Source organism: Zonotrichia albicollis, chromosome W (genome assembly GCF_047830755.1).
Source record: "Zonotrichia albicollis isolate bZonAlb1 chromosome W, bZonAlb1.hap1, whole genome shotgun sequence".
NCBI lineage: Eukaryota > Metazoa > Chordata > Aves > Passeriformes > Passerellidae > Zonotrichia > Zonotrichia albicollis.
In genome coordinates, this window is record NC_133859.1 from 15,998,889 (window position 1) to 16,023,850 (window position 24,962).

A 24,962-nucleotide genomic window follows, 5' to 3' on the forward strand; every position below is an offset into this window, starting at 1 on the left:
ATGCAGTCAGTACACTGGCTGTATTAGAACAGATCCACCAGAAATAACTTCTGTAGCCAAAAGGAGAAAAAAACAACCCAAAACCCACAACAGAACAGAAACTTTTCAAGTTCACTACTAATATTTCCTTCATTCCCTTTTAAGCACAATGTTGTTTGCTGACATCTTTATCTGGTCATCAAGTAGTTACCTGTATTCCAGCTGTTCATGCTTTTCTGACCTCAACAAGTAATCTTAAAGAAGTCAGTATGTGAAAATAAGAAATAAGGAGGTTAGAATGGTTTAAGAAAAAAAAATCTATAGTATTAGTTTTGTATCCCAACCGCCACAGGGCCACTTTTAAGTTACAGCAATAACTAAAACCAATGAACTACCACAAAAAGTATTTTCTTCTGTACATGATTTTTTATTATTTACATAATACAGCAGAGCATAGATGCTGGATAGAGTCATTATGTGCAATACCTAAGTATGAACTATCTGTACATGCTTGCATATCTGATAACTATATTGAAAGAAAAAATTTAAAGCAAAAGCTTGATTTTTTAATAGTGATTAAAAAAACTAAGATTGAACACTGCAATAAAAATCATAAGTAGCATCTTGTGTACATATACATGAAGAGGCATTACAACACTAGTCTACACTATACTTGATTATATAAAAAACCACCACACGTTTCATACATCACAAAGCCTCCTTCCATTATAACACAGAAATTATTTTACCAGACAAGCATCAGTGAACTATACTGTCCTTTCTAGTTATTATACAAAGCTGTAGATAATGGAGCCCATGCAATACACCCAAGAACACTGCAGTCCTACACCCAAATACAATTAAAAATGATAAAGCAGCCTTCCAAGAGTGGTTCCAGATCCCACTTAAGTCTACAGGAGTCATGTTGAGTTTGATTCCCATACACAACAATTGTTACATTTAAAACCTTTTTTTTTTTTTAACTTTAAAAGCTCCTAACAATCTTTTGAACCCAGAATGTGCTGAATTTAAGAAGAACATGAATAATAAACTGTTCAAATACTTCTGCAACTTACACAGGTGCATGTGTCACTTGATAGAGTTGCTGTGGTATGTCTAAAAATACCACCCATAGTTTTTGTTTTCTAAGTCAATCTTAGCACAATATTGTGCTACTCATCACTATTAGCTATGCAAGGAAAAGCAGACAACTGTTGCAGAAAAGTTCTTAAGTTTCTAACAGGATATTTCCTTTGGGAAATTATTATAATTTTCATTATTCTAAAGTTATCTGTTCTAAAATAATTTTCTTCTCATACATATCTGATTTTTTCCCACTTTTCTCATTGCAATTGCTAAATTACTTTTTATTAAATATGGCCCCAACACTCATCTTACTGGATGGTAGAGCCCTCTACATGTCTTATATTCTGCTGGAATACAATGGAGCATGGAAACGAAAAATAAAATAAGATTTCAAATGGATAGAAGTAGACCATCAGCCTTTCTGACATATCCTTCTCTCAAACAGGCACAGTCTTTGGCTAGTCATAAACACCTTAAACATCTCAAAAGGCAGATCTGTGGCAAACATTAGGTAAACATATATTTAGCACATGTGAACTAGAGCCTGTCTTCTGTGCATGTGTATTCCTGTGCAGGTTCTAGCCATCCAATCATATTCTGAGGAGAGCATATACATTTCAAGGACTGTATCTATCCAATTCAGCCTGCAACAAACACCCAAACATTGTGAAAAAACATTAAGACAGACAAGGTTAAAATTAAAACTTTGGAGAACAAAGGAAAATGGCCATGCATATGCTCTTTAATGCTTTCATAGGACATATTAAAATAAAACAAAAGTCAGTCTTTTCACAAATAGACTAGCTTATATTCTCTGGATTTTTTCAGCCACCACAACTGGATTCTCTTTCCTGATTTTTGCTGCAGCTTCTGCTTTGTAATCATATGGACAGTTATGCTTGTCAGAATAACGGTGAAGTCCACAAAATAAATTTCCACATCGGCAATCAAACCCTGTATAAAGAAAATGAAAAACAACATCACTAGGAAGCTTCAGACTTAAGAAAGCTATAAATTAAGGGTTTACCCAGTTCAAAGGGGCTATGTACATCTTCTGTATCAAACAGATTAAGTGAAATGAATATTTTCAAATATCAACTCTATTAAGGGATCTAACATTATGGATTTTGTGACAGCAAGCAAAAATTTAATGCCTACAGATTTCAACAAATTTAATCAATGGCCTGGATTGAAAGATAATGTGTGTATTCTATTTGCCATCTGTCAGAGGTAGGGCAGTTATCTTCTGTAATTGGGCAGTTTTCTTTATCTCTTCCACAAACCAATCCTCCCTCCAGGAAATATCTTCTGTTAATATGCCATTGAGTGTCACTGCAGGACTGATAAAATTACATCATCCCATTGTGAAATGCTCACCCAGGGGGAGGAGCCAAGCATTCCTTCCTGGATATAATCAGAGATTTTGGGATACCAGAGTAGCCTTTTCCCACTGCATTCCCAGAGGAGCAGCTTTCTTCTCCACTGGATTCCCAGAGGAAGACCAGGCCCATCTACACCACTACCACACCTTCAGAGGAAAACTACACCCTTCTACAGGATCACTGCTTCAACAGAACCACATCTGTCACTCCAGGAGGACTGCAGCCACCATTTAATTAGACTGCTACCAACACCCTGACCCACATGGTGTCAGGTTGTATTCTGACTCTGTCAGTAGTTTGGGGTTTTTTTTTGTTTGTATTATTACATTTGTATTTTTAGTTTTCCTAGTAAAGAACTGTTATTCCTATTCCCATATCTTTCCCTGAAAGCCTTTTAATTTCAAAATTATAATAATTCGGAGGGAGGGGTTTACATTTTCCATTTCAGGGGAGGCTTCTGCCTTCCTTAGCCGACACCTGTCTTTTCAAACCAAGACAATCTAGTAAGAGGCAACTAATAATATAAATCTATTCAATATTAACAAAGTACTATCATACCCGTAAGGCCAACCTTCTTTCTGCATGTGAAACATCTGTTCTTCTTTGGTTTAGGCAGTTCAAAAGCTTTCTCTTCACTCTGTGAAGTACTAGGTTGAGAAACTGATGGGCTTGGTTGAGTAACAACTGTTAAAGCAAGCAAAAGAATTAAAGGTTATTTTTTTCCTTTTCTTGACTTCACTAGCATGTTTGTATTTATTAACAGTAAAATCCCCTCTACTAAGACCCTGAAGCTTATTGTCTGAAGTGGTAAGTAGAATAGGTATTCTATTAACTTCCCTTTTATCTCTACAGAAAATTATCAAGTTTTCCCCACTGTTCCATCATCTAGAAAATACAGCATACCTAGTGTTATCACCTGTATACACCCATGTAGGTCCTGTACACACAATATTAAAAGTAATATGATCCAGTTTAAATGAATCTAAAACAATAACAACACTGTCTAAGTTGTTGAACAGAGGGGATACTTGTGGAAAATAGTCAATAGGACCATATTTTAGAAATGAAGGACATTTACAGTAATGCTTTTTTGTCATAGTACCAAGTTACTCTGCCATAATACTTGAAAAGTCAGATGATCTAAAACCTCAAACAGTACACCCCCTAACATTCTTGAGCTTCAAACCACTGATTTTGTGATACACCAAGTATACTACAACAAGCCACACAGCTCAAAAAAGCCCTTATTTCAGACACTTTTCTTCAGTAATTTAAAGAAAAAAACTATATATTTACATTGGATATCAGTATCCTTGTACTATATTCAACCATAATGATCAAGCAGTTTGAGTCAAAATGGTTTATTTTTCAATTGCCTTTGCCATGAACACTTTTGGTTACATTTCTCACTTTTTATCCAAGTTCTATGCAGAATAAAAATGGGTCCTTCTGTAGATCTGTTAGTTTTCTTTGAAAAATTAAATTTTTTATCAGTTGTTTTAAAAATTCTTTAAATACCAAAATTAGTGCAGAAGAAACACAAGGGAGATGTGTTTGTATACAAACTTTAATGCATACAACCCAGAGAGTCTGTCCCTGTTCAGTATTCCTGGACACTCAATTGTATGATTACATCTAATGCTTTAAAAATAATGAGCAAACTATAAAATATACTCCATAATTAATGATTGAGACTATAGGTTTAAAGGACTCTCTTGTAACCAACTTTATGCTCACAAATATGATTTCTTAGTTGAGATCCTTTTAGATGAGTAAGCATGGCATTCTGAAAGTCGATTTTTATCAACATCATGAACCCCTTATAGTTAACATTTTATTATCCTTACTATTAATACTTGCTCTTATAAGATTTTATTTGTATTATGTTCATATGCCTATCACTACTAACACAAAGCCTCACAGATCCAAGCCCCATTTCACAATTCACTGTAGAAGTGAACAAATAGAGCCTCCAGTCAGTTCATATTTCAGATTGTAAACAAGATTCAGTAGTGACAAACTTTTAGAGGCAACAAGGAACTTTCAGTGCTTATACCCAAAAAGTCTTATGCAGGGAATCAGTATTTTCTTATACAATATTATAGCTGTAAGTCCTAGGGTGTGGGAACTCAGCACATCATTCCTGATGTGCAGAGTCACCGAGACAACCCTTGGGGGGCTCGGAAGTCCTGGAACGTTGCCAGAAGTGTTTGGTGGCTAGACTTTGACCCTGCACAGGACGCAACACCTGTATGAGGATGGGAGGATCACACGGGGATAAGTGGTGAAGGGATAGATTAATTATAGTGTGAAAACACAGGTTTTGGAATCTCGGTACAGGGGGGTTCTAGGAGACAAGATGGAGGAATTAGGGCGTGTCCTGTCCTCCTTCTTCTTCTTCTTGTCATCCATCTTCGATGGTGATGGTGGCACTTTGAGATTGAATCTTACTGAATGTGCACTTGTCAATAAGGGTGAAAGGTATTGGGGAGAAAAGGTAAATATCTTACACGTAGTTTTTAGTATAAAAATAAGCGACCGCCCCAAGGGCAGTCAGTGTGCTCATGGCTGGCTTGCTGTGCGGACCTCTGTCGGGCCGGGAGAAAATATTGTAGATAAGAATTAATAAACAACTCTGAAGAACTGAAAAACCTGAAGACTCCTTTCGTCCTTTGGAGCGCGGGCTGCCTCAAGGCCATCCAGAGCCTTACCAGGCCATTAGAACAGCCGAGACGGGACACTAGGGAACAACTCAAGCTCTTTACTGACTTTATTTTTGAATACTCTATAGATTCTTCTAGAAAGTGTGAAGAGTTCAGCATTAACACTATTTTGCTAATTCTGAGGACAACAATACTATCCAGTCTTGGATATATAATGTTTTTTCCATACTTAAGCATGCTATTAATAAAAAGCAAAGGTATGGCACTACAATCATAACTGCTATTAATACTTTTCAGAGTAATTTCAACAGCTGTTTTTTTTTTAAGTTAAGCAATTCCTTTGCCTTGACAATTAATATTTTCAAAATTAACAGATATAACCTTTTGAACTCGTCTTTAAACCCCAAGGAAAGTAGTGTTCAGTATTAGATATTCTAGTTGAAAGCCTATGACCAAAAAAAATCAGGTTAAAAACACTGACACCTCAACGTAAACCTGTTGGATACCACACACCTTAGCTGACAGGAATTAACAAATTGATTAAACATCTCCCAAATCAAGCAGCATGATCAAGCTCCTTTTTGATTTTTTGTATTACCAGTCTGTTTAAAATGAAATGCTAGTTATAAGCTATGGCAGATGGAAAAAGGGAACTTTCCAATTCTCTGGTGGAGTGAGCAAGTGAGCAGCTGTGTGTGCTTAGCTGCCTACCAGGGTTAAACCACAACAGACCATTTTGGCACCCAACAAAGGGCTTGAAGAGTTTGAGATAACAACAGACTTGACTGGAATGTGCTAGGTCAAATTTATAGCTGTTAGTGCTGTTTAACTAGTAATCAGCAGGCTCCTGGGCTTGCCATGGGCTTGCTTGCCTGACTGCAAAATAAACTCTAGTGCTCATTAGTGGCTGCTTTTTGCTTTCACTGCTTATTGTCTTATTCTGCTGTGCCTGGGAACATTCTGATAACAGCAATGACCATGCATGCACATGGGCTGGCAAATGGCCAGTGCATTGCTGCTGTGCTGGACAGGCTGGAACTCTGTGTGAACTCAAGTCAAAGGGACTGTGACCTGTGGATGAGTCCCCATGGAAACAGGACACCCTGAAGCATCTGTGGCCATGGTTACATCTGTGCCAGAGCAGGTACACCTCTAAAGGGATTGTGGCTCAAGAAGTCCACACTGGAGGAGGTAATACCTTGAAGCATCTGTGGCTGTGGATAAGTCTGTAACATAGCAGGTACACTCCTAAAGGGACTGTTGCTGTGGGTAAAGCCACACTGGAGCAGGTACATCTCTGAAAGAATTGTGCTGTAACATAGCAGGTACACTCCTAAAGGGACTGTTGCTGTGGGTAAAGCCACACTGGAGCAGGTACATCTCTGAAAGAATTGTGGCCCATGAAAAAGGCCATGCTGGAACAGGTGCACCTCAAAGCAACTGTGGCTATGGATAAGTCTGTGCAGCAGAAGGTATACCCTAAAGAGACTGTGGCTTGTAGATAAAGCTCCACTTGGAGCAGGCACACTCCTAAGGGACTGCAGTCCGTGAATAAATCCAAGTCAGACCAGGGGCAAGGGGAGGAGTTCATTGCAATGTTAAACCCTATGGCCTGGTACAAAGGGATCAAGGGTAGAGATTGTAATGGATATGCCTTTAAACTGTTGTAATCTGGGTTTGGAGTTACATGGTATAGGATGTACTTATAGTAGGAACCACCTGAACCAATGGAGAACAAACCTCACAAGAAGCAGTGTAAGTGCAGCAGTGACCAGATTTGAGCTCACTGATCCATCAAGACAAAGAAATAGTGTATTAGATAATTTTGTGTCACAATACAAAGATTAAAAACAAATCCATCTAAGTCAAAATGTTATCAACTACTACAAATAAACTTACTTCCTCCTCTACATAAATATACTGACCCTGAGACTAGCTGAGTTGGTAAGAGCATGGTGCTAGTAACACCAAGGTAACAGGTTTGCTTCCTCTGTGGGCCATTCACTTAAGATCTGGACTTGAAATCCTTGTGGGTCCCTTCCAACTCATAATATTCTGTGAACTCTGTGAAACTGACAGGTGTTCACCGCCACAACCAGCAACCTGGGAACTAGGAAGCAATGATAATAATCCAAAGTGCAAAGGCCCATTTCCGAAAAGAGGTGCCAAACAGGATCCTTTCTCCACAACTAAAAACATATTCCAAAAACAAAAAGCAGGTAACATGCATAAATGGGCAACTAAAAGGTCCCAACACAAGGAGATTTCACAGGTTCCCCTAAATCAGAATTGTTCAATTTATTACTTGACACAGATAACACCTGCAAAAAGTAGGCATCCACCCACTTTTATGCCAGCAGAGTTAGATCTAATAATGGGTTTCAATAATGAAGTCCTCCAAGTAGCTTTGCATAACAGCTAGAACAGGGACAACACCCTTTAACTAAAGCTCACACATAAAAGCAACCCCCCATTTTTTCATCAAACTATCTCAAATGAAATATAAGTTTTAGTTCTTCTGACATGACATTAATAGCCACATTCATCAGATACTATCCCAACAACTGCTTCTCACAAAAAGCTCCCTTTACTACACATTAAACAAATTTTATGCCAGAAATCATACTGTGTTAATCATCAGGCAAAGTACTCAAAGTGCCATGGAATAAATCACTAGACAAAAGCTGAAACGATGGTAGGAAAATGGTTGTTACTGTCACCTGCAGACCTGCCTCCTCAATACCAATAATCCTATTCATACGGAGCAAAGCCTTTTATCACCAGAACATGATTTATTGCCTTAACAGAAGTCCTGTTGGCATGTAGCTCTCTTCACCACCAAGGTTATTTCTCTTGCCAACTACCAGCTCAGATTACCAGATGAGGTTTGTTTCACTTCAATTTTAGGAGACCAGATCTCCTGCTACAAGGTTGAAGAACTTGGGAGCAAAAAGAAGTTTCCAGAAATGGACATGATTTTTTAATTTTATTAAGTAATACAACAATAAGTTAATCACAGGCAGTGTAAAATGCAGTGTCATCAGGAACAACAAAACAGGCACAGGGGATGCCATTCAGAGGGACCAGGACAAGCTCAAGAAGTAGGTCCATGTGAATCTCCTGAGGTTCGACAAGGCAAAGTGCAAAGTCCTGCATTTGGGTCAGGAGAACCCCCAATATCAATACAGGCTGGGGAATGCAGGGGTTGAGATCATCCCTGTATAAGAGGACTTAGGGGTAGTGGTGGATGAAGACCTGGATGGCAAAGGCATGGACTGGGAGAACAAATAAGCACCCACTGTAGGAGATCAGGTTTGAAAGCATCTAAGGAACCTGCAGGTGCACCAGTCCATGGAACCTGATGAAATATCTGCAAGTCCTGAGAGAACTAGTGGATGAAGTGGCTAAGTCACTATCCATCATATTGAGAAGCCATGGCAGTCTCCAGCGAAGTTCCCATTGACTGGAAAAGGGGAAACATAACCCCCATTTTTATAAACAGAAATAAGGAAGACCCAGGAAACTACAGGCCAGTCCATCTCACCTCAGTGCTTGGCAAAATTATGGAGCAGGTCTTCCTGGAGACTATGCTAAGGTACATAGGAAATAAGGAGGGGATTGGTGACAACCAACATGGCTTCACTAAGGGCAAATCATGGAGATCTTTATGAAAGGGTTACAGGATTGGCAAATATGGGAAGAGTGACAAAAAAAAATCTACCTGGGCTCATGCAAAGCATTTGGTATTGCCCCACACAACATACTTGTCCCTAAAGTGGAGAGATGCAGTGTTGACAGATGGACCACTTGGTAGATAGGAAATTGGCTGGATGGTTGCACTCAAAGAGTTGTGGTCAACAACTCAATGTCCAAGCAAAGACCAGTGCACACTGGCATGGACCTGTTCATACAAGTCCAGAGAAGGGCCACTGAAAGGCTTCAGGAAGGAGAGCTGGGGCACTTCTCCCATTAAGACAGGCTGAAAGAGTTGGGGCTGTTTAGCTTGGAAAAGAGAAGTTTCAGGGAAGACCTTAGAGCAGCTTTCCAGTACCTAGAGGGCCTACAGGTAGGCTGGAGCAAGACTTTTTACAATGGCATGTAGTCATAAAACAAGGGGGAATGGCTTTAAATTGAAAGACGGTAGGTTCAGATTAGATATTAAAAAGAAATTCTTTACTGTGAGGCTGGGGAGGTCGTGGCACAGGGTGGCAGAGAAGCTGTGGCTGCCCCATCCCTGGAAGTATCCAAGGCAAAGTTGAATGGGGCTTTGAACAACCTGGGATAGTGGAAGGTTCCCTGCCCATGGCAAGAGGGTTGGAACTATACGATCTTCAAGGTCCCTTTCAACTCAAACAATTCTACAATTCTATTATCATAAATCTGCTAGGATAAGGAACCAATCTAATCCTAGTACAAAAAGTGCCTGAGAAATAAAAAGACAAACAAAACCTCCACAAATACAACTGTTGCACTGTATATTTGGGAACATTTACGTCATTCAGTCAGAAAGTAAGATGCATCTTCAAAGCAGACAGAGGGAGAACAGCAAGATTACTTATGATTAGAAGTAAACCACAAGCCACAGCATGACAACTGTTCAACTGACACAAAGAAAGGTCCTGCAAATAGGAAGACTAATGCTACTCTGACCCCAAAGTATTAAACCCACAGTGACTCTGAGACTTCTGAAAAAGCAATAATCACTGTACTAATAGGCTCAAGAACAATGCATCCCAATGAGCAAGGAATCAGGTAAAGGGGACAAGAAACCTGCATGGATGAATAAAAAACTCCTGTAATTACTCAAACATAAACAGGAAACACACAGGAGGTGGAAGCAGGATCAGGCCACTTGGAATGAATATAAAGAGGTTGTCAGAGTAAGTAGAAATGAGATGAAGAAGACCAAGGCCCATCAAGAATTAAATCTGGCCAAGGATGTCAAGGACAACAAGGACTTCTTCAAATACATCAGTGATAAAAGGAAAACTAAGGATAATGGGGGACCATTTCTAAATGGAGGGGGGACCCCAGTGATAGAGGACTCAGAGAAGGCAGAGTTACTGAATGCCTTCTTTGCATCAGTCTGCACTGACAAGATCAGCGCTCAGGGATCTTTGACCCAGGAGACCAAGGTAAAGCTATGTTAGAAGGAAGACTCCCTTAGTCGAGGAGGACTGGGTCCATGAGCCTGCAGTGCCCTTGTGGCCAAGAAGGCCAACAGAATCCTGGGATGCATTAGGAAGAGCATTGCCAGCAGGCTGAGGGAGGTGATCCTGCTCTTTTACTCAGCCCTGATGAGGCCACATCTGGAGTAGTGTCTAATTCTGGGCTCCTCAGTACAAGAGAGACATGGAGCTCCTCTCTTATGAGGATAGACTGTGGCAGCTGGGCCTGTTCAACCTCATGAAGGAATGACTGAGAGGGGACCTCATCAATGTCTATAAGTATCTGAAGGGAGGGTGTCAAGAGGATGGAGTCAGGCTCTTCTCGGTGGTGACAATCAATAGGACAAGAGGCATTGGGCAGAAACTGGAACACAGGAAGATACACCTGAACATGAGGAAGAACTTCTTTACTGTGCAGGTGACTGAGCACAGGGACAGTTTGCCCAGAGAGGTTGTAGAGTCTCCCTCACTGGAAATATTCAGGAAGTGCCTGGACACAATCCTGTGCCATGTGCTCCAGGATGACCCTGCTTGAAGAGAGAGGTCAGATCAGATGGCCCACTAGGCCCTTCCAACCTGCCCCATTCTGTGGTTCTGTAACTAGACTGTCAGAACTGACAGTGGTTTTCCTTACACAAACCAATACAGCTGGAGCAGTTCATAAAGGACTGCATCCTGTGCGAGGGACGCATGCTAGAGCAGGTAAAATGTGCAAGAAGGAAAGAACAGCAGAGAACAATTATGAACTGACTGCAACCATTTCCTCCTGCATTACTCATAATATAGGGAGAGGAGGTAGAAGAATCTGGAAGTAAAGATGGGTCTAGGATGAAAGGGGTGAAGGGAAGGCATTTTTAGTTTTCTTTGTTTCTTACTATCATGCTCTATTTTTTTAAATTGGCAATAAATTAAATTAATCCAGAAAGGACTACTAAAGTAAAAGCAAGGTTTTAAAAGCTTCCTGTATACTCAAACAAATTAGCCAAAATAGTACCTTACCAGTTAAAAAAAATGCATTAACTTCCACAGTAATAGGAAGCAGTAAGCATGCCAGTGAAGAGTGAAATGTCTGAAAGTATTAAAAAAAAAAAAGCTTTAAGCATTCTAACTACTTTTACATTAAGGTAAACCCCAACTCCTACCACAGAAAGGCTGGGAAAAATAAAACAGAAGAAGGGATAAAGGTAATAGACAAAGAGCACCCAAAAGTCATCAGAAAAACATACAGCATTTCCACAGCACCAGAACTGAAGACTATACTACAAATTACATAATTCTTGTGCTGCACATTAACACAAGTGACTTGTATATAAAGTTTGAGTCAATAAGATGGTCAGTATTTATTATGCTTTATCAAACTTGAGAATATTTTATTATTTAGAAACTGTAACTGCTATGCTGATCTACCTGTCCATGATAAAATGCTAAAGAATAAACTGTATATTCAATTTGATGCCAAAGAACTGGGATAAAATTATTCTGCAGCATGAAACTAATCTCACATGCTCAACAGGCACACTGAATATTTTTACTCTTACATCAATATAACAGATCCCCCTGTTAAATATCACACTAAAATATGGTTTAGATTGGCTGCCATCAAGACTTGATGCCTTTTGCACATCTCTCAAAAAGATATGATAGCACGTTATTTGCAACAAGCACAGGACAAGCAGTTTCGTCTCCAGATGTATTCTTCAAGATAGACGGCTTCAAGACTTCAAGATTATTAGCTCCATTTCAGAATTGTTTCAATTGAGGGCATCTACTTGAGCTACAGCAGACATGGGAAATGGGAAGGTAATTTTGAACACAATAAAAGTTGATATATCTGATGATTTTATTGACAGCCACAAAGGAGCTGTCTACAGATAGCACCCACGTTTAAATACTATAGCCATGTTTGAAAACAAATCAGAATCAGATATTAAAACAAGAAGCAAGCAATATAATCTATCATCTTGAATATTCAATAGCTCATAAGATATTCAGCATATTACTCAGAATATTATCTGTAACGCACTGTAAATTTCAAAGCTACTGGTTTTATCTGTAACATAAGTGAGGGCATCCCTTAACAGCATGTAAGATAGCTGTGGTGTTGAACATTAAAATAACACATCATATTGGCTTGGTATGGAGCCAAAAGAAAAATGAGCTCACCATCATCTCAATAATTTCATTATATGACAACATGCAGGAATGGGAAGAGCAACCTACAACATGGATGGAATAAGACTCTAAGTTAGCAGTGTTTGTGGAAGAATTTTAACACTTATTTTACAGAAGACCATATACATTTCAAGTTCCAGTTCACCTTCTTCATAGGCAGCACTACTGCACAGCTGTGGCTTCAGTGATAACTCACCACATTGCTCTGTAAAACAAAGCTATTACTGGGTTCAGAAAAATAAGGTTTTTGATATGCACAGTACACTAATTAAGTCTGGAAACACTAACAGCCCTGAGAGATTTATTCAGAAAGGTAGTGACCCACAAAAATGCGAGAAATATGCTATGACTTGATACAATATGATTATTTAAACATATTTGTTTTCACAACAGTTGAGTTTTAGTGCTCAATATGCAAGTCAGCTCTCTTGTATGAATCTTTTATTGCCATTTAAAAATATGCTTAAACAAAACAGGTTTCTTCGAGGCCTCTACTATGTCTCACTGTTGGAGAGTTTTTGTGCAGACGTGGCTTGAGGAAAAAGGCCATGATCATATACAGCTGCTTAAGCAGTAAAAAGCAGCTGTAAGCAGTAAGTTCTCAGCCTTTTTCCTTATGAGAAAAACAACAACACTGCGTCCTTGAGCAAATAACAAGAAAAACATTGTGAAAAACATGGTGCCCTTGAATGTAGTCAACAGCAGGATGTAAAAACAAGTATTAGCCTCAACAAGAAAACCACAAGTATTTTGAGAATGTAGCCACAAAGGAGGGGTTGACATGTAATCTGTAACCAATGATGAGCTTAGCTTTTGCAATGTGTATGAGCTTAATTAACACTACTATAAAAGTATCTAAGTTGGATCAATAAATTTGAGACCAATGATCATCAATAGGATGTGCTCGTCTCCCTTCACTTCCGTCATCTCACCAACTTAGTAATAGTATTGCTCTGATGCAATAATCAACACAAGGAAAGTAAATTAGTTATATAAGGGGGTTTTGACATTTAATTCCTGTAAGTTAACATGGGGAAAAAACCCCACAAATATGAACAATATCTCTAGAATATTTTGGGTATATTCTGACTATGGTCAAAACTGAACAAAAATTAAATCCTTAGTTAAGAAGTGCAGAAGCAGATCAAAAGCCTATAAAATGCATTCTATAATTAATGTCCAATTATGGAATTTTGATAGAAAGGTATTTATATTTCACTGACTTCTACACAGTTCATCAGATAAGCAACTGAACACATGCCACAATTCAATTACAAAACTACAACAAGCAACAAAGTTGAACTAAGAAACTAGAAGTTAAAATATAGTATGTTAGACATTTAAATTATAACCAACTAGGCCAGTTATATCTGTTATGCCTTTCTTCCTTCAAATGCTAAGATATGATTCATTGCCTTCAGACCTGATTTGTTCTAAATGAGAATCCAGATTACAACCTCAACCTGAGAAAAACAAAAGAAAATACAAGCCTGTTAGGATTAATTTTATTCAACTTCAGAACCCGCTGGAATCAGATGCTTAAAATCCAAACAGCATGATAGTATTCTTTTAGCCCACAGACTTAATGACAATTGTGCAGACCTAACTATTTAGAACTTTGAATTGGAGAATAAGTCTTCATAATGCTTAAGAAAAGAAAAAGCCAAACCTACTTTGCTTGAAGGCTACATTGTTTGTTCCAGACCTATCATCTAATAGACAGTTATGAAATTCAATTGCCAAGGTGAGACCACAGATAAAACTAAAGTATTTTCATTACCAACATCATGACAGGCATTAGCTTAGAGAATTACATCTCATAGAAAGTATTAGCTTTGTTTTACAAGGTGACATTAATTATCTACTATTGTTTCAGCTCCTCCTCAAGAGAGACCAACACACATATTGGATGCTGCAGAAAAAGAGAAAGGAAAAATAAGAAACTAACCCAAACACAATAGGGATTTATAAAAAGGTGAGGCCAGCTTTTTTTGACTGCAAGACACAGGATCAATATACTAGTAAATACAGCAAACACTTGCTGTATCTTAAATGTCTGATAAACGCTTAGTAATCTAAAACCAGCAAAGGCACTATTCTGTGCTGTCTAAAATCTGCTTCCAAGTTAATTTTTAGATCAGCTGAAGACTGTTTCAAGAATTTAATGATATGTACTAAGGAAGAAAATTTTGTTATAGAAGTTTGGAAAGCAAACTTTTAAATTCCATAGTCATTTTCCCTATTATCTCTACACAAGCTTTAACAGAGCTTTGACTGGTTTCAACTCAGAGTTTCAAGCTGCAAGATTATTATCTTGAGTTTCTTTTAGGGATTTTTTTCTTCCTCCTATTCTAATCAATAGAATGTTGTGTGTGACACTACCATTTAGTTGTCCTGTTATAAAAAAATGAATATTGAGTCAACATAAATAGAAGACTGGCCTTCATAGTTAGCAAAATGACAAATCCCTATTGGCAGTTTTAATAAGAAAATTCAGATATTACTTGACCACTGCTACCAATTTATGTTTTCCTTTCCTGCCTATCACTTTTTCAGGTACCAATACATAATAAGACAATATGGGTTTATAAATAGTGTAACAAAGTATAAATTTCTAAGTTACATACAATAACTTCAGATAACACAAGTTACAGGAAGCTGAAATATTGGGATATGCAACACACTGCAACACTGAAATGTGCAAAAATCTCCTCAGTCTGTACATAACCAAAAAAGAATATAGTAAAAGCAACTGTAATTTATTTCATGTCACAATTCTAACTTAACATGACAACTAAAATTGTAAAAACCTGTGAACAAAACCCAAGCAATTAACTAGTAGCTGTAATTAATAGCAGTCCTAAACAAAGATGCATGTATACAGTGCTGAGTGGTACATTCTGGAATTTTCAACACAAAAAAAGTAGAAGTAATTTTATCTTCAGTTGTAGCAAACACATTTTCCTGTTAAAAATCAGCTTTCAATGTTTTAAGACTTTCAGAACTATTAAAATTAACAAGTATCAATATCTATAGATATCAAACAGGTACATTAAGATATCCATTTGAATAAACTGCCATATAAGAAGCATGAATTTGCTCGCTTTTTAAAATTGAACATTCTTACTAAGCAATTAATGCTGTAAGTACTCCATATTCACACAACAGCATTTCAGTTATATCTACTGATTACTCACTTAGTCCAAGACCCTTTAGCAGTCTTTGTTAGTATTTTAAATCAAGTATTCCCTTCTGCCCTATTCTCATCCTTCTGTAAAATAGAATTAAGAACCCTGTTCTTCAAATGCAACAAACCATTTTGATAGCCACAAGTCAGCAGAAATTGTACTGCTAGGCTTTATAAAGAAATCAACACTGACTTCAAAATTGAACATCTTGCACCCATATACAACTTCAGTGTCTTACTTTTAAAAATGAAGGTTTGATAGCCAAAATGCTCCTCAAATGTCAAAAGTTATGTACTAAAATTGAACACGTCTGAAAACTATGTTCTGGCACTAGTAAGTCTTCTTGATTCTGAGAGTATTAATACTCAAGAAGCATTCATAATTAACATTTCCTCAAGACAATCACCACAAAGATGCCTACTTAAGAGAAAGTAAATAAATTGTCAGCTTCTGTTAAGCCAGTTGTATCCAGTGTTACTCTGCAAACATACCTGGCTCGATGTCTGTTTTTGGTGATACTTTCTCCTCTCTTGAAATGCTCATTTCTGTCATTTGCTGCATTACAGGCAAAGCAGCAACAGGCACATTTCTGTTTACATACAGTGAAATGGGTGATTACATTAGTTTAGAGTACATAAGAGCTTAAACTGTCAAAATCCATCAGACTACCCAATCTGTTATTATTGATACACATTCTTGACCTGTACTTCTATGTCTCTTCCCAAGAAGAAACTAGGCAAACTGTAGCAAATATTTCCCCAGATAAACCAGAAATGTCCTTATAAATGTAGTAGTCCAATACCAAACACTAATTAGTCCTAATTTATAAAGATTCATAAAGCACTGTAAAGTGCACTGTCACTTTTTCCTCTGCAGAAACTCTCTGTAACAAGGCAACGTCACTTTAACTTGCTATATACTCACAGTTCATTGAAACCTCAAAATAATACCTTCATCTGGTAAAGGGTCTAGAAAGCAAGTCTTATGAGGAGTGGCTGAGGGGGCTGGGGGTGTTTGGCCTGGAGAAAAGGAGGCTATGGGGAGACCTTATTGCTCTCTGCAACTACCTGAAAGGAGGCTGTAGTGAGGTGAGAGTTGATCTCTTCTCTCAAGTAACAAGGGATAGGACAAGAGGAAATGGCCTCAAGTTGTGCCAGGAGAGGTTTAGATTGGATATTAGAAAAAATTTCTTCACTGAAAGGGTGGTCAAGCATTGGAAGAGGCTGCCCAGGGAAGTGGTTGAGTCCCCATCCCTGGAGGTATTTAAAAGCCGTGTGGATGTGGCACTTAAGGACATGGTTTAGTGGTGGACTGGGCAGTGTCAGGTTAATGGTTGGACTTGATTATCTTAAGGGTCTTTTCCAACCTAAATGATTCTATAATCTTACCTTGATTTTCCAGATGTGCTACTAGCAGTACCTTCACAGTTGCTTAAGCTAGCATCGACTCTCTGTACAGATGGAGAGTCTGAGGTAGGACTGTTTGAACCACTAGCTGTCCCTATATAACAGAAATTTGAGAAGTTAATTATAAGCAAAGCATAGAATACAAGTTAGTCAAGCAGATTTTAATACAGTTATGAACCATTTCAAATCCTTCCTCATTCTACTGCATCTTCTTAATATAGGCTATATTGTTAATGACCAAAACACAAGGATTGTATAAAAACACAACTGTAGCAGAGAGTAAGTAAAAATTCAACTTAAGGTTCAACACCAAGTGGGCCAGAATATATTACATAAAAAGGCATTTTTATTGTGATTTAAAGTATTATCTCCTTTGATATTCATAGTTTTAATATGCAGCTATCAGAAGATCCCCTGAATACATCTCATCACCTACACATTATGTTTTCAAGTCACACACAAAAAAAACCACGTCTCAAACCTTTACCCATTGGGCTGATTCTGCCACTATTCTGCTGTCGCTGAAGATGTTCTTTGTAGCAAACAGAACACATGCCATTTGTTCTAGGATTTCCATAAAATCCACATCCTGTACTACACAGCATAGGCCCTGGGGTCTGGTTTGTCTCCTGAGCCATTTCAATTCTGTAAATAAAACCAAGAACTGCATTAAGAACTGTCATTTCACCAAAATCGATTACAGGGTTATAGAATTAAAGTAGATCTGCTTACCTTGCCCACAAAAAGTGATATCAGCATTTTTAAAGATGGCTATATGGATGTTAATATATAATTCAATACTTCAATTGTATTGATAAGTAACATTGTCAGGAACATCTAAGAGAGGTAAAAAACATTATCATAGTTTAGTGGGTTGACCTTGGCTGGATGCCAAGTGTGCACCAAGCTGCCCTATCACTCCCCCTCCTTAACTGGACAAGTGAAGAAAAAGACAATGAAAGGCTCATGAGTTGATATAAGGAGAGGGGAGATCATTCACCAATCACCATCACAAACAAAACAGATTCAACTTGGGAAAAATTAATTTATTATCAATTAAACCTGAGTGGGATAATGAGAAAACAAAATCAAATGTTAAAACGCCTTCCCTACACACTTCCCTTCTTCCTGGGCTAAACTTTACTCACAATTTTTCTATTCCCCCACCCCTCCATCCCCCAGCATCACAAGGAATGGGGGTAGCAGTCAGTTCATTACATGTCTTTCCTGTTCCTTCCTCCTCACATTCTTCCCCTGCTCCAATGTGGGGGCCCTCCCACAGGGAACGGTCTTCCATGAATGTCTCTGATGTGGGTCCTTCCCACATGCTGCAGTTCTTCACAAACTGCTTCAGTGTGGGTCCCTTCCACTTTTTCTTTCCATGAGGTGCAGTCCTTCAGGAACAGACTGCTCCAGTGTGGGTCCTTCACGGGGTCACAAGTCCTACCAGCAAACCTGCTCCATCATGGGCTTCCCTCAGGGTCATAGCCCCCTCTCCATCACCTGGAGCACCTCCTCCACTGATCTTGGAGCCTGCAGAGTTGTTTCTCTCACACATTCTCACTCCTCTCTTCCAGCTGCTGTTGTGCAGCAGTTTTCCCCTTCTTCTTAAATATGTTATCACAGAGGTGCTATCACCATTGCTGATTGGCCAGCAGCAGATCCATCTGAAAGCCAGCTGGCATTGATTCTGACATAGCAGAAGCTTCTGGCAGCTTCTCACAGAAGCCACTCCATGGCCCCTGCTACCAAAACCCTGCCACACAAACCTAATACACACAGTAAAACTGATAAGCAATACACTTATCAGAAACCAAACTATGTGTGCAGATTACGACCAAATTTAACTGGCCAACAAAAAAATTATTAACCTCTGAGCACTTACAGGGTAGAAAAAAACCCAAACAAACCACAGCTAGATGGGTAAAACAAGCAAGACCAAGTTTGGGTCTACTAAATAGTTTTGGTAATTAGCACAGTTTATCTTTGCAGACTCCAGAAGAACTGCTCCACTTTTTCAGTAATGGTGATCTTGTATCATTCTGATGCTAATAACATTGTTAGCAGTTTGTACTTTCAAAATACATTTGTTAAACAAAACAAAAATCACTGAAGGATGGGCAACAGTAATTTTAAAATTGGATTTTATATCTTTAGGAGATGTTTCTATAACAAGACGTTTACCTTTGCTTAAGTTCCATACAAAGCCCAACACTGAATATTAACTAGCAACAACATACATACAGTAAGCCCGCAAAACAGATGATCCAAAAGCATTACTGAAATATGCTTAAACCAAATTTTGCTCTTCCAAGAAAAAGAAAACTATTTTAGACTGTTGCATACATTCATTTGCACACTATATGCATTTCCAAAGAGCCAGTTAAATCTTTTGTCATTAAAATATAGGCAGACTTCTGCATCTTTCAAAGATAGATAATTCTAACCCTCATCTCTGCCATCAACTGCAAAAGTTAGGAATAAAAATACTTCACCTTCGCTGGCAGTTGACCTCTGCAAAACAAGGCTAGTAGAAAAACTGATATAGCAATCAAATCCTAGTTTTATTGCCACTGGGAACTACGACTATAATAATCAAGCAATCTACTACAAATTGAGGACACACTTGTCCTCCAAAAATTTAAATTTAGTGCCTATAGCACTTAGACATTTTAGTGAAAACTCCAGATTACAGCCTTCCTCTTAAAGGGCAGCCACAAAACAAGATATTTGTCTGCTGATGCTTATGAAAACTCAAGCATACCAAACATTAATTAACTCTAGTGTATAAAGAAATACTTTTCATAACTTAAAGAAGCCATACTACAAGCTATAACCATATATCTCAACAGTATGACAACTGTAATTGACAGCAGTATTTGTCTAGTTAATCTAAACTTCTGGGATCAAAGTAATTCAACGGGAGAAAATAGTAAAATCAATCTGCTTGCCTGCTGGCGGTCACAGAATTTCAACAATTTATAACTTTGTTTCAGTACTACAAAGCAAATTTGCACTTATTCTGATATACCACTTAAGAGTTTGCAGTTTTACAGCCATACACCAAACCAGTGGACACAACAGAAAATCTAAGACGTTAAAAAATATTTGCATCATTATTGTAGCTCTATGTTATTATAACACAAGTAAAGACTGTACTTCTGGCCTTATTACATGCAGGTACACTCAAAGCACTATCAAAAGTGCTACCACACACTATCAGCATCAATCTCATTTTACTTGGTCCACTCTCAAATTAGAATCTTTCAGCACTTAGTAATTTTAGGTATTAATGATGATATGAGCATATTACAAATGAGTCTTTATAGCTCTTTTTCAGCACAGTCCTTCACTACCTGAAATACATGCTGCTTATTAAAAAAAATTATTGTCATTAAATGCTTAAGAAATTTTGGTTTTTTTCACTTTTTAAGGTCTAGATATCACCTGTCTAGGTTATAATACACTTTCCAGAGTTTAATCTAATAATCAGAACACTAAAATATGCCATTTAATATTTTGAACCAACAGCAAAAGTAAAGTTTTCTGAAAAGACAGATTACAGACTTCTGCAATTCTTCCTTACTAACTTTTATAAGATCAGTAAGTACCTAAGGCCTTGCAAATGCAGTTCTGTTACCCTGAAAAACAAGTGAATACCATTATGTATCTGCTTTCCTGAACTTTTCTCAGAAACTTGGTGTGAGAGACTGAAATATTATGGTTAATAGCTTAAACATTGTTATGAAAAACTTATTGCTTATTATGGCAAAACTGTATAAAGAAGCTGTGACCACCAAAGCCCACCCCTCCCTGAATATGCTTCCTGACTGGAACCTTGGACTATGAGTTAAGCTGCCTAATGGAACCTGAGATAAGATAAAGGTGACACTACTGTCCAATTATCTCAGGTCTAGGGAGAAGTAAAGAAGGCTGAGGGAGAAGAATGTATCCACAAGAAAGCCAAACCTAACAGCTGTCCTGAAAATCAGCTCTGGCTGGGTTTGGGGGGGAAGAAGGCCATAGCCCACGGGCTCATCTGCTGAGGCCAGGTTTGCACACACTCTCCCCAACCAAGGGGGAAGGAGGAGAGTTTTTGGGTGTGTGGTATAACCTCTGGTCAGAGGGAGTGAATATCCACCCTCTTTTACACTAACTGTCTCAGTTGTAAATGCCTCCCACCCTGGGCAGGCCAAATACACACAGAACATTCATATGAGAAGCAGCTGAGAAGGTGTCATAAGCCATCAAAGACCCCCGAAGTGTCCCCCAGACTGGTTCCTGAGGCCTTGCAACAGACAACTGCACATGATGCAAAGCGATGCAACAGATCCAGAGTCTGTTGCAAGAGGCAGTGTCAAACTTGCCCTCCCCAGGGGAGGCACCTAGACATTCTCACCTGGCCCAAACGTATATTAATTCATTGAACTCTGTTTTGCTGGACCCTCACCACTGAGAAGAGAAGAAGAGGATCAACAGGACACCGTCAGGATCCAGAGTGAAGTTTTCTACTTAATCTGTCACTCTCTCTCCCCCCACACCTTTTTATATTTCTGTCTAGCTCTCTCTCTCACATTTACTATTCAATAAAATCCATACTATTGACTTCAACCTATGCTCTCATTTGCACCTTAATTTGGGCAGAGGCACCTCTCTAAATTAATAATTGGATCATAACACTTGGATCACATGGTTGAGCACATTAGCTTCTGCCTGTCACAAGGCTGCAGTGTGACAGACTAATCTAAAGGCTCAGACACAAAACCTTGTCAACAGGGGCCTCTGAAATCAGCTTCTATTTATATCTCTGAAAGCTGCCAACTCCTACAGCCCCACAGAACGGAAGCAGCCAAGCATATATCCACTATAAGAGGAAAACATGAAATTCAATTTACACAACTACAGCTTCTTTTCTAGAGGAAAAGGGAGTGCAGATACTTCAATCAAGAAAATGCAGCATCATGAGGCAGTCACCTCAGACATTTTCATCTCTATTTCACAGCAAGAACAAAAAACTGGCTATGATCAGACCTAACATATTACGCTCTCACAACCTTACATTCCCCAATCTTTTGGTTGACTGGTTGCAACCAAACCTTTACAAAAAATATCATGATCTCTCTTACCTCCAAAAAGAGTCTTAACACTTAAAAGATGTCCCTGTTTAACCCTGACCTCCCAATAAAAAGAAGCTCTTTAATTCAGTGTGTTAACTCAAACAGTAATTTACACCACTGACATTCACAGTTACTGGCAAATTTACCCAGACAAACTAAAAGGTGAACATAAATACTTTGTTACTATTAAAGTTAACAGTCTCATAACTAAGACATCTTTTAATTTCAAATTACAACTAAACTGAGGCAAAAGTCAATTCTATCTGCGTCTAATAACAGCAGATATTTAGATTGAGTGGCAAATATAATTAAGCTTTTGTGCACACCAAGTGCACTTCCAAGAAACTACAACTTATGAACTACGTGAAATACATAATAAAAGCATTTTAGGTTACCCTACTACTTCACAGACTCCTGGAATGGTTTGGGTTGGAAAGCACCTTAAAAATCATCTAGTTGCAACCCTCTGTCACAGGCAGGGAATCTTTCATTAGATCAGGTTGCTCAGGGCCCCATCCAGCCTGGACCTGAACACTTCCAGGGATTGGGAATCCACAACTTCTCTGGGCAACCTGTTCCAGTGTCACACCACCCTTATAGAAAAGAATTTCTTCCTAATATCTAATCCTACCCTCTTTTAGTTAAAAGCCATTCCCCCTTTTCTTATCACTACACACCCTTGTAAAAAATCCTTCTCCTACTTTATTGTAGGCCCCCTTTAGGTATTAGATTAATTAAATTACTTAATATAATAAAGGGAATACAAATACTAACTAATGTTAAATCAATAATAAAACCTAAACGAGCTGGTTAAATAAATATTTATTTACCTGAACATCCTCATCTAGAAAATGGACCATAAAAAAACCAAACTCAAAACAAAAAACCCCAGCAAGGATATTTCAGGCATACACCTCTCTAACAGTAATCTAGGTGAAGCAAAAAGACGAAGTATATGCGAAGAACGCGAATCAAACCCAGGCATTTCCCAATGACAATTAAATGCAGCTCGATAATCCAGACAAAAAGGGCGGCACCGCCAAGTGCTCAAAGCGTAGTATGTTTTAGTCGCCATCGCCTCCACACACCCGACTCGCCCCAGCCCCTCCCGACACCAAAACACAAAAGACGTGGAGGCTACTGGTCTAAGGAGAAAAAAAACAAACAAATAAACCCAGCTCCTCTCCCAGCGAGGACTGAGGAAGCCTCATTGTCTCGCTCCCTGTCTGCCCCAACTAAGGAGGGAGTAGTAGTGTGTGTGCCATCATAGCCCCCGGCCTCCCGCCGCATCAGAGTGAAAGAGTCCGCCGGGGAAAACGACAGACGCCCTGCCAGCCCTCGCCTCGCGGAAGGCAGCAAAAGCGCCCCGGGGAGGCCCAAGCACCCCCCGCGGCGCTCCTCTGCGCACAACGCCACCGCGCTTATAGCTCTCAAAAATCAAATCCGCATTCTCCCGCAGCCACCCTTCAGCGCCCGCGTACCTGCTCCTGGAAGGGGGCGGAGCAGAAACCCTACTGCCGATGCCGGAGGCGCTGCAGATGGCTTCAGACTGTTTCTGGGAGAGCGAAGGGCAAGAAGCTGGCGGTGCCACCACCACTTTCCTTCTGCGGCAGCAGCACGGAATGAGACACGCAGCGCACAGGAGAAAGACGAAAAGAAGACGCAAAAAAGAGAAAGAATTGAGGAAGAAGGGTGGATGAAGGAGGGATCTGAACCAGCTGGTCCGCTCGCGTCAGCTCCGCCTCCTCCTGGCTGTTGCTGAGGCCTACACGCCAGCGCGGTCCTACACAAGGGGAAAGAGAGCACGAAACACACGTGAAGCGGCTCACAGTACCGTCGCCTTTGCCTGCGGAGTCACCAACCTCTCCCTCCCTGAGACTAGGGACTATACAGGCAGTGCCACGTGTGACAAAAAAAACACAAGATGTCTCAACTGTGTTTCCAAAAAAAGCCTATAGTACAAGAAAAACTCTCCTTGATAAACTGAGAATTAATTATCTAAAAGGTAGTAATAGACTAAGAGTTAGTGATCTGAAAGGTAGATGTATTAGAAATTTAGTAGAGAGAGAAGGAATGTTTTTTAAAAAGTTTTCATTCTGAGTTCTGTGTGTGTTTCTTTTTATATATAGTTGTAAGTTAATAAAATTTTTCTTTTTTATTCCTAAGTTAGAGCCTACTTTGCTCTATTCTTAGTCACATCTCACAGCAGACACCAGAGAACATATATTTTCATAGAAGCACTAACATTGCCCCAACGTCAAACCATGACACTGTGCCTGCTCTCTGTGGCCAGAGAGCTGCTGCCACGGGTTTGTCTGTACTCAAGGTAGAATTTATTTAAATTGTTTTTTCTAATAAACCTTTGATATGTACTACTGGGATTTTGTTTTTGTTTACTGTATGCAGGGGTTCAGATTGGATAGGGTTCACTTGGTTGGTAGAGCTTTGGGTGTTAATTAACTAGGTGGTTTTTGTTAGATGCTGCTCTTAATTTTTGAAAGATCTCTCACTCAATGTTTTAAGGTGGTTTTTAATAGTCTATTGGGTTTTTTTACTTTGTTTGTAGCTGGTGTATGGTAGGGGATATGGTACACCCGCTCAATGCCATGTTCTTTAGCCTAAGTGTCAATAAGGTGGTTTTTGAAATTAGTTCCATTGCTCGATTCAATTTTTAAGGGGTACCACACCTCCAAAGAATTTGTTTTTAAGGCCTAGGATGGTGTTATGGGTTGTAGTCTGAGGTATAGGGTAGGTCTCTATCTAGTGGTCTTTATTATTCTGAGTACATAGTGTTTACTTTG

General features: G+C 39.0%; 1 protein-coding gene across 4 annotated transcripts; it reads right to left on the reverse strand.

Annotated features, from left to right (window-relative positions):
• Nucleotides 1–884: 884 nt before the first annotated feature.
• LOC141726836 (AN1-type zinc finger protein 5-like) lies at nucleotides 885–24,019 on the reverse strand. Of its 4 annotated transcripts, none has more exons than XM_074531939.1 (7): nucleotides 23,643–24,019; nucleotides 17,777–17,881; nucleotides 17,526–17,689; nucleotides 17,027–17,138; nucleotides 16,130–16,227; nucleotides 3,006–3,131; nucleotides 885–2,019 (listed from the first exon to the last, which is right to left on the reverse strand). In XM_074531939.1, exons 3-7 carry the CDS (start codon nucleotides 17,680–17,682, stop codon nucleotides 1,871–1,873), a joined length of 642 nt encoding a protein of 213 aa, XP_074388040.1. In that variant the 5' UTR covers nucleotides 17,683–17,689; nucleotides 17,777–17,881; nucleotides 23,643–24,019; the 3' UTR covers nucleotides 885–1,870. The 4 variants fall into 4 exon arrangements, with proteins under 4 accessions (XP_074388040.1, XP_074388042.1, XP_074388041.1 ...); XM_074531941.1 differs by lacking the exon at nucleotides 23,643–24,019 and adding an exon at nucleotides 18,263–22,959; XM_074531940.1 differs by lacking the exon at nucleotides 17,777–17,881 and having other exon boundaries at nucleotides 23,643–24,018.
• Nucleotides 24,020–24,962: the final 943 nt, after the last annotated feature.